This window comes from Medicago sativa, chromosome 1, assembly GCF_051527215.1.
Source record: "Medicago sativa cultivar Bolivia chromosome 1, Bolivia_mono, whole genome shotgun sequence".
NCBI lineage: Eukaryota > Viridiplantae > Streptophyta > Magnoliopsida > Fabales > Fabaceae > Medicago > Medicago sativa.
Window position 1 is genome coordinate 69,581,787 of NC_140749.1, and position 11,247 is coordinate 69,593,033.

General features: G+C 33.5%; 1 protein-coding gene across 1 annotated transcript; it reads right to left on the reverse strand.

Annotated features, from left to right (window-relative positions):
• Positions 1-5,844: 5,844 nt before the first annotated feature.
• LOC146956832 (protein PSK SIMULATOR 1-like) lies at positions 5,845-8,192 on the reverse strand. The gene has a single exon (XM_085731792.1). It carries the CDS (start codon positions 7,908-7,910, stop codon positions 6,096-6,098), a length of 1,815 nt encoding a protein of 604 aa, XP_085587918.1. The 5' UTR covers positions 7,911-8,192; the 3' UTR covers positions 5,845-6,095.
• Positions 8,193-11,247: the final 3,055 nt, after the last annotated feature.

An 11,247-nucleotide genomic window follows, 5' to 3' on the forward strand; every position in this document is an offset into this window, starting at 1 on the left:
CTATTACAAAAACACCTATTAATACATTCTATGGTCTGCGATAAAATAAATAAATTACACTGAAAGCCTATATTTACATTCTAAATTACGTGCAAGAAACGAAAATAAATAAATAAATAAGTTACATAAAAGACCTATATACATTCTAAAATCCATGCCATAAAATAAATGACTAAGGAAAATAAATATACGAATAAAATACAAAATAATGAACCTTAATCCTAAAATATGCATGAGAATAAATAAAAAAAAAATGATGCTGAAGAAAAGAAAAAGAATGCGTGAAAGAACTAAAAAAATGCAGCAGAGGGGGGTTTAAACAGTGATAAAGGGGTGTGCAGAGAATAAAAATAAGACATGGGCTTAAGAAAACCGAACCGGGTCGGTTCGGGTTGCAGCTAGGTCGGTTCATGGGTAAGTACATAAAGGCTGTGAACCACAAAACTTTCATTTTTCACTGTGTTTCTCTCTCTCTATTCCCTAATCCTTCTCTGTTCTCTCTCGGTTCTCTCTCTATTCCTATTCTCTCTCAACTCTCTGTTCTCTCAGATACGCTCCTCTCTCTCTATTCATGTTCTTCTTCTTTCAACAACTTTCCGGCGAGCTTCAAACAAGCCGCCATGGTTTCCAGTTTCCGGTGGGGGTTAGGGGTGGCTCCGGTGACACCATAATTTCGATTCTTTTCTACTCTCTTCTTATTTTAACAGATTCCAGCAACGGTATATATATATATATAAAAAAACAAAACCTTAGATCAATACATAGAGAAAGGGGATACCGTTTTTTAGTTACGGATCTGGATGGCCTTAGTGGTTCCGCCTTTAGTTGAGTTCGGTTTGCACCTGTTCCTGGTTTGCGGTGTCGAATTGCCTCGGATGCGGTTTCGGTGTGCGACGACGATGATTGTTGTAGGTTGTTTGACGAAACTTCTCTGTGTCGAGATGATGATACGTGATGTTTCTTCGGTTTAGACGTGGCTGCTGGTGCGGCCGGTTGATGGATTTGAGCGTGAAGGATTGGCAAATTATGTTGTTTGGATGGGTTTGTGAAATGGGATCGATTGGAACTCCGTCTGTGCAGGTTGAGGTGTTAGATTTGTGGAATGAATTGGGGTTTTGGTCGAGGCTGGTGATGTGGGTTCCTGATGTGTTGCCGGTTTGAATTTTGATAGGGTTGTTGACGATTGAGTTTGGGGTTGTGTTGTGATTGCTAGGAAAAAATGTCTCTGTTGTGTTATGTTGGTATGTTTCTTGTGCAGGTTTTTTTGTGTTGAATTGGGTTGCAGAGTTGTTAAAATTTGTTGAGCGATTCTGGCTTTGGCTTTTGGTGCGTGTTCCCCCCTCTCTTTTGATTGCTGCATGTCCCTTTTTATATTGACAGGCTTAGAGATTAGGGTTTGTTATCATAGAGCAGAAAGTCAGTGACTTGAGGAGTAAAGAAAGGGAAACGAGCTTGTTGGATTGGAACGAACTACAGAATGAATCGGATAAACCTGAACTGAACTTGGACGATGACTGGTTGTGTTTCATGAATTTGGACTGGATGCAGGATTGATTGATGAACGCATGGGACAGCTTGCACTTTCGGATTTTGATCAAATAACAAGAAATAATAAATAAAATAATATAACGACGCAATAAATAACTGTACAGACTCTATCTTAAAAAACATAAAATAAATAGGTAATGACTTAACCTAAACTAAAGTTAAAATTAATTAATTAAAAAAAGTAAAAGATGGAAATAAAGAATAAAATAAAAGGAGAGAAGTGGGTCCGACTCGAACCAAAAAAAAAAATGAGGTATTTTAAAATACCTCTCTGTCGAATTTTCCGCTTAAAATCAGAGACTGGTCAGAGTCAAAAGACACATGTCGGTGTATGAATGTACACTCCTTAGGTCAAAAATTGGGGTATGACAATATGGATTTTCAATAAAAAATATTATATGTATAACAAAAAAAAACTAATATTATAGATAATTTTTTCAACTTCAATATCTAAAATTTATTTATTTTATAGTTCAGACATATATTAATAGTTTATTTAATAAATTATATATTATAATATGCATAATCTTTTTTCTTTTATAACTTCTGAGTTATATGAGCTTTTAATAAAATTATACATATGACATAAACATTAATATTATGTATGTAACTTGACCAACGTCGGGAAAATAGACTAGTAGTCTATTAAAATACAAACATAACAAGAAAAAAAATTAATAAATTCAAATTTCCTTCTACTTTCAGAAGCAACATCGCGTATAACATTGGAAAAAATAATCTTTCAAAAATAAAACATTGAAAAAAAATCCAAAACCATCTTAATGACAAAAAAAAAGAATAATTGTTAGAATAAGATACTAATCTCAGATTGTAATATAGACTCAAGTAGTGTTTAGTGTAAATGAGTCTCTATGATTAAGCTTGTTAATATAGCTGGCAGTTGTCACTTAGTGACACCTTTCCCTTAGTCTTAATCTCTATAAATATGTGTAATCATTCTCTAAGATTAATACAATGAAATATTCACTTTTCTAAATTCTGTTTTCCCTCTCTCTTTCTCTCACCTCTAACTACTTTCTCTCTCCTCTAACAAACTCTCAAGCTTCTTCCAAACTCATCAGTGAAGTTTGTCCATTTCTATCATGGTATCTAGAGCTTCCTTTTGACCCAGTGCCTCTTCCGCTATGGCTGAGTCAATTCCTACCACTTTTGTCCATAGGTGACCCTGTCCCTCACAGAGATCTCATTGAAGTTGTGCTTGAAGCTCTTCCTGAGGAGTTCAATGCAGTTGTGGCCTCTGTCAATAGAAAAACTGAGATTATCTCGTTGGATGAGCTTGAATCCCAACTTCTCGCTCAAGAATCTCGTAATGAGAGATTCAAGAAAGCTGCAATAACTGAACCAACTTCTATCAATCTTACTCACAATATTGGTGGTGAATCTTAAGAATAAGGAACTAACTCTGTTTTTCCTGATGGCATTCCTAACCCTAATTCTCAGTACAACAATAATAATCAATTTTCTGGTGCTTATTTTGGAAATAGAGGTCAATCACGTGGTAGAGGATTTAGAGGAGGTCGTTTTAGAGGTAGAGGTGGTAGAGGAACTGGCCCTGCACACCCCTTTGTTCAGTGCCAAATTTGTTACAAAACTATACATGATGCAAGTTACTGCCGCTACCGTCTTCAACCTCAATATGATTTATATTTTAGTGCTTCTAGTGGTTATGGTGTTGCTCCACCTAATGTTTGGATGCAGCCACGTTTTGCAAGTTCTGGAGGTGCCTTTAGGCCTCAATCCTCTCAGTTTCCTTCCCACTTCACTGGGCAAAGACATCAAGCACCATAGGCCTTGCTAGCTGGAACCTCTGATGAATCAGTGAGCTCAAATGGTGGGGTTTCAATAACATCTTGTATCCTGACTCTGGAGCTACTCACCATGTTACTCCAGATGTTGGAAACTTAGTGGATATTGTATCCTTTTCAGGAATTGATCAGGTCCATGTTGGTAATGGACAAGGTTTGTCAATAACCTCTGTTGGTTCTATGAAATTTACTTCACCTTTTCATCCTCAAACTACTCTAAAACTCAAAAATTTACTTCTTGTTCCTTCCATAATCAAAAACTTAGTCAGTGTTAGTCAATTTGCTAAGGACAACAATGTGTATTTTGAGTTTTATTTTAATGAATGATTTGTTAAATGTCAGGATTCTTCTAAAGTGTTTATGAGAGGGTCTCTTGGTAGTGATGGACTTTATCAGTTTCACCATCATTCATCATTCTGCTCCTCAATCTTCTGCTCCTTCCTCTCATATTCCTACTGTTAGTATAGCTTGTAGTAAGAATAAAATGTTCCCTTCTGTAGGAAACTTGTCTAGTTTGCAATTTGGCACTTTTCAATGTAATAATCATGATGGTTCACAACCTGTTTCTACAAACAGCTCAGGTTCATCTTGAAGTAAAATATTTTCACAAGAAAGGGGGGTTTGAATTGTGAACTGTTAAAATTTTCCCTGATAAAAAATTTCTCCAATTCAAAAATCACGAATAGTTCGTTAGTAAATAAATAATAACAATAATATTTGTGAAGTGTGTGATTTTAAACAATAAATCAAAGAAGGATATAGAGAGAGAGAGAGAGAGAGAGAGAGAGAGAGAGAGAGAGAGATGACACAAAAAGTTTATCGTGGTTCGCCAAAATCGGCTACTTCCACTCTCCACACAAGTGTGAGATTAACCACTAGGTAGTTGTGTTATAACTTAACCACAACTCCTCTTTTGTCTTCTTAATCTTGTTTCACAAACAAGTAACTATTATCCTTGCTAGATCTTCCTGATCTTTCCTGAAACGAGTAATTTTACCTTTGTTTTTACACACTTGTTATCAACAAGCTTTACAACCCAAAAAGAAATAAATTTTTACTTGGACCAAATTAAAATAATTGTGCTTAACTAAAAATAGCTCAAAACAAAAGAGCAATTTTTGGATTAAGATGTGGTGTTCAATTCACTTGTGTAGTTGCTTTGGACTCAATATGATGATCCTCCGAACTCTCCTTGTGATCCAGCAATAGTATCGGACGGAAGCAAGCATGTGGATGAAAAAGCTTCCGCTTAAGGGAGAGACATAATGAATTTACGGACTCATACTTAAGGGAGATTGTCGTGTACCAAATGTAAGGTTGGAAGTCCACGTTGCTTACAAACGTGTTGGCCGAGCACTTTTCATTTAAGGAGGAGCATAATGAATAAATGAACTCACAATTGAGGGAAGATATACAAATGTGAGTACTGAGTTTGAAGTTTCACATCGCTTAAAAAAGCAAAGGTTTGACAGGGAAAATGACCCTACAAAGCCTAATAACTAAGTTTTAGTTTAATGTAAATGACCCTACAAACCCCTCTCTGAGCAAACATCTTCCCGTAGATCTCAACATGTTCTCAATCCTCTCAATCCGTATTCTCTCTTTCCAGTGTTTTACTTGTAAAATTGCGTGGCATTAGTTAAATGGAGGAATAAAATATCTTTCACAATGAATATTTTTTTTTTGTCAACTTGCGCTGTTGAGTTATAATCTTTTGAACAAAATATCTAATTGGACAAAAAAAAATTAACCTTAGAGCATTTTTACTAAAAAGTATGGATTTTTTTAATCCAGAATAATAGTAAAAAAAATAGAATATTTGATCCAATAGACACCGCAAAATATATCTCGCTTTTATTATTTGGACAATGAATAAGATTAATCCTCAAAGCAACGATAAAATATCTTGTTTTCAACATATTAACCCTAATTCAATTAATAAAAATATCAAAATTGATAAATCAAACGTCAAGATCGAAGTTTAAATTCCAACTCCTTCATTTACGTGTATAAATTTACAATGTTAATAAAAAAATCTAGATTTCATAGCAAGTTGAACTAACTTCAATAAAACAGACAAATTGGTGAACACCCGAATAACAAGCGTAGAAACATGTCCCCTCCCAGATCCACCCCAGCCATGTAGAAAAATTTAATCCTCATCCAAATGTAACTGTATCAACAGTGACGGTAATTGGGCCCACTGTGGTTATGTTAGGTTATTGATATGATATGAAATTAATGGCAACCAAGATATGCAAGAAAAGGATCGAATATAGCAACTAGTTTATTAGTAGAATTATTACTTACCACATGAACCACACAAGGTTGGATCTAGAACTAGTGGTACAACCATGCACAATTCCAACAACAATGATCTCCACTAATATAAATATCAGCAACTCAATTTCTAGTCAAACCATAATTACACACAAGGAATATTTTCTCATGATTGTGGAAGCATTAATGATGAAAAGCCAATGCATCTCCTCTTAGAGATATCACTAAAAAACATATAACATCATTTACATTTTATAAATTTACAGGGTGCTGTGATAGAAGCAAAACAAACCCTCAAGGATCTAGACATAACTCAATTCATCTATAAAACCAACCACCATAAAATTTGAAAGTGGCAAAATTAAAACTCCTATTATGGAAGTAAGAGGAATTCAAATGAAAATAAAGGACAAGAAATTATGAACCAATATCATTAATTAACTATGATTTTGCAGATTTAATAAAACCATTGAAATTGGCACATTCAAACAAAGCCTTAGCAGTCATTTCCCTCTCAAATCTCCAAATATAGTTCAACCCAACAAGCAACTCAGTTATGGCAGCTTCAGTTTTCTCTTTGTTTGCAAAAAACAAAGTCTGCAAAAGCAAAACATTGGTCTTAGGGACCAAATTTTGCTGCTCAAAGCTCCTTTCACTTTGCCACTTGATCATGTTATGTGCCAAAGGTGACAACCATCCCAATATCCTCCCCAAAGCATCTTTCCATTCACCAGCAAGAACGGGATCACTTGCACAAAAACCAATTCCTTTCAACCTAACCCTTAAACCTGACCTTATGCTACTAGGTAGCATACCATACAAATCATCCCTTGCATCTAAACCAATCAAATGAGGTGTCTTTATCATCTTTTCCAACACTATGATCAAATTTGCATAGTGTAAAGCCAAAGCTGAAGCACCTAAAGTACTAGGAGGTGGTTTCAAAAGCTTTGAATTTGACTCAAAAAACCCACTTCCCAATCCCATACCCATACCTTCATTGATCTTATCAAGCTCTGAGCTTTCCAATGACCCAGAAACGAATTCATGACAAGAATTTTGATTCTGATCAGATGGGTAAACTGCTGCAGAAGTTGGTGACAAACAAGGCATAGAATGACCAATCCCAAACACAACCTTAATCCTTGCTAAAACAGTGAAACAAAACCTCACAAGTAACAAAACAACACCATCAAAACTTCTACTCCATAAACACCTATCTTTCAGATCCTTAACTTCTTGTTTCTGCCAACAAATCTTCTGTTGAAGTTCATAAATTTTTTGTTCTTTTCCAACACCCAAAGAACCTTCATTTCCTTCACTACAACTATTCCTACGATGATGATGATGATGATGATGATTCAAATTCAAAGCTTTTCTAAACCCATTTTCCAAAACAGAAAGCTCTTCCATTTCACGGTGTAAAGTTGCCGTAAGCATCACGTAACGTTCCATTTTTCTAAACTTAGCTTCAATTTCCTTCGGCCCAGAAAAAGCCCACCCATTTGCGTCACGGCCCGTGTCAGCAAACTCTGAAAAAGCCCGATGGAAGTTTCTTAGATTAGCATCCTCACATCGCTGACTGAGTCTTGTGACTGAGTTCGCAACGAGACGAAGAGTCTCAGCGAACTCAGCACAAGCGAGTCCTAACAGAAAAGATTCATCGTTGGAGATGATTTTACGAACGCCTTCAAGCGTAACGGCGTCGTTTCGAATACGAACAATTGTTGCATCGGAAAGTGACTGAAAGAGATGAAGAAGCTTTGACATGACACCAGCGATCTCAAAGGCTAAAACGGCAACGTTTCGTTTTGATTTGAAGGAAGGTTTTTTCTTGAGAAGTTTAGGTGGGACTGAGTCGAAGCTGTTTGAAATGGCGGTTTTGACCTTGAAGAGGAGTGTTTCGAGAGCCATGGAGTGAGGTTTGAAATGGGTTGTTGTTGGAATTTGATGGGTGGGATTGGTGAAGGTTTTTGAGCTAGAGGTGAGTGAAGAACAGCATGTGTTTGTGAAAATGTGAATGAGAAAGAGGGGGGTGTTAATAATAATTGAAGAGTGTTGGAATTGGGATAAGGTGTAAACTGTAAAGAGAGAAAAGTAGATTGAAAATGTTGGGAGAGGATCGTGGGGTGTTTGATGAATGATATATACCTGAACTGAATGTGTTATTGAGAAGGAGAGAGACTGAGAGAGAGAGAGAGAGAGGAGCAAGAAGTGACCGAGACAAAGGAGTAAGGTATTTAAAACCACATACATGCAGTAGCAAGTAGAAAAGTGTGACAATGTTTCTGTTTCTGTTTGTGTTGTGTGTTGGGTCACTTTCTGGTCTAACTCCAAGGATTCATAGGTGAAAAATAAACTTGTACATGATTGTACCGGTGAGCTCACTTTGTAAGGGATAATGCATAACACATGTAGGGTTTTTGTGAAATACTAATTAAAAGAATCGAACTTACACTTACAAAATACGAGTCAATTGTTGTCAGCTTCCTCGTGAAGGATTAATGTTACTTTGAAGTTGTTTGGATTCTATCTTCTTTTATAAAAAGAAAATATGAAGTTCTTTGCTTTTACTCTATATAACACAATTGGCAAGAATTTTTATATTCTGATTCCTTTTTCGCTGCTGTTTTTATGAGAATAAGAATTATTACTTTAAATTTATTATTTAAAAATACTTTTTCATTATTGCTTCCATTTATGTAAAAGAAAATTATAAATATAATTTTTCTTTATTTTTATATTAAGGACTCCATAAAGTAGTTGAGGGTCTTCTAAGTGCAGCTCTATATGCATGGGTTGGAGGTTCGACTTTCAAATTTTTCACTTCTCTACACTTATTGTGTGTGAGTATATCTACTAGACTATTTGACAAAAAAAAAGGAGAATGTGGGAGTACTTTTTTTCTTTTCGTTATCGTGTTACTGGTTTTTATTGCCGTTTATCATTGACCAACTCTATTGAGAAATATGCGCATACAAAGTTGGTTCACCTTCTTTCCTCCCAGCCGAGATATTAACCTATGTCAAGAAACTTATGAGACACATAAGAGATTTATCCCCTTTCAACCGAAATTTCTTCATACCAAAAGTCAAGGTCGAATAAACTGACCATTTGCTTAATAAGTTCAAATCCTTTTCCGTTTGAACTAATTCATTGTTGATTTATGTACTTTACTTGTTGATATTTTTCTATTGTGTATCTATCAAGCCGGTCCAAAGGTAATGCCGCTGAAGTTCTAATTTAATACCTATAAAAAACATTTTTCATTAGACCTTAAAAAAAACACAACCACATACAAAAGAGAATCATATATTAATTTCACCCCGATGAATAAGTAGGAAATTCGATTTTGAATCTCAATTCATATTTATTGCAATACATTATGCTACGAGTTTAGTTATGCTCACAGATACATGTACGTCGCTTATCACGAATTATTGAGCCAACCTTGCTACTTACCTAATTATGAGGTGTGCGTGCGTAAGCAGTATGATTTCCAATAAGTTGTTTGCTTTTTCTTTGTGTTAGGTTCGGGTTTTGATTTATGCTTTTGTTTTTTATGACCCTAGTCTCATATATTATATACTGATGTTTGGAGATATTTTATTTGATAATTATGAGGGAAAGTCACAAAGTTTAATATATCGTATTAGTTATTCAAATTATTTGATATTCTTCTTTTTAGGAGAAATTATATGATATTCTTAAAAATACATTTTTATTGGATCTTAACAATACATTTATTTCTCATAAAATTAAGCGAGTACAAAATATTTAATATCAAGTAATACGTTTAAAATAAACTTTTAAGATTAAATTAAATGTATACCTCAAAAAAAATATCAAATTAAACGTAGATTATTAGGCGTGACAAGTTTTTCCTTACCAATCCTTTCAAAAAAAAAAAGTTTTCCTTACCAATAATAATCCATCTTAAACATGAAGAAAATTCGATTGACATGATATAATCAAACTTATATGTCACACAGTTTCTTCGACGTAAATTAGTCATCGTTAGACGAATGATGGTAGAAGTTTTTTATATATAACATGATAATTCAAAGTGCAAATAATTACTTGTTTTTAAGTCGAAGAAACTTTCGTAAAATAAAAAAATAAAATCAGTTATGTGTAGCATGTACGAAAGGATTGACGGTTCAATTTTCCCCACGCACGCTCTTGAATCTATGTGTGTGTGTGTCTATATATATATATATATATATATATATATATATATATATATATATATATATATATATATAAAGAAAACTATCCCTTTCAGTATTTTTGGTTGGATTTTTATTTCCAAAAATGCCCTTGATTTTTAATACAAACACATGTAACAAATAGATAAGAATAAATTTAAATATTTAAATATTAAAATAGAAGTGTAATAAACACAAATGTCGAGTTTTTTCCTTTATCATTTAAAAAGTATAACAAACTAGATGATTGTGTCTATACTTATTTTTTCATTATCCCAATTATACCCTTAAACAACAATTTTTTTTATAATAGAGATTGTTGTGGGTGTCATTAAAAAAAAAAGCATTTAGATTATTTTTTTTTTTGTTATATTGTTGGTTTCATTGAAATAGGCAATCATAGTTAGTTTCATTTGTTATACTTTGAAAACAAAAACATTTATATTTTTACTTTTAATCTAAATTAAAATTTCATAAAAAAACACCGTTCATAATTTTTAAATGTTAGCGCAATAAAAAGAGCGGAAGAACGGACACGGAGTGCCCGTCTTTTCGCTAGTAGAGATAAAGAATCTTAAGCTGCAATTTGAACACTTAAAAAGAGATTAATCGCATGTTAGAAAAAATTAAACTTTTTTTGACAAGAATACAAGTCATGAACATACTTGGGGCCAGAAGCATTAAATTTGGCTCCCACGCAGAAAAGTACTGTTATATTTTATTGGGTTTGAGGGGCCATATCATTTTTTGTCCACCTTTTTCATAGTTTATAAAGCAATTATTTTGTTCCTATTGATTTGTTCGTTTTGTTTGGTAGATTACCAGCTCCAAAAATTATGAATTCGATTGAGATTTAATTAAAAGGATAATGAGTTTGAGAGTGTGGTGACAATAAGCTGTAAAATGTTTGAGTATAGTGGCCATATATATAGTATATGTAAAAGTTAGTCTTCATTGGTTACTACATGGATCCTTTCATCAATTCATTTGACTACTAATTCTTAAATCTTCATTATTAGAGACTGAAGGTCCATAGCAAATTCAATAATTTAAGATTTGTGCAATCATCGTTGAGAATAAAACATTGGAAACCCGGTTGAGATCTAATGGTATACCTGTTGATAATTTTGTTGACATCACACATCATACCTAGTAATGATGACTATAAAAAAATTGAAAAGAAAATACGAAAAAAATTATAGAACCTAACGCAACAAAATCATTAATGTTTTTAAATTAAATGGAATATTTCTATAGCGTAGCATACATGTGCATGTATTTGAAGGGTACGAATTATTATTATTATTATTATTATTATTATTATTATTATTATTATTATTATTATTATTATTATTATTATTATTATTATTATTATTATTATTATT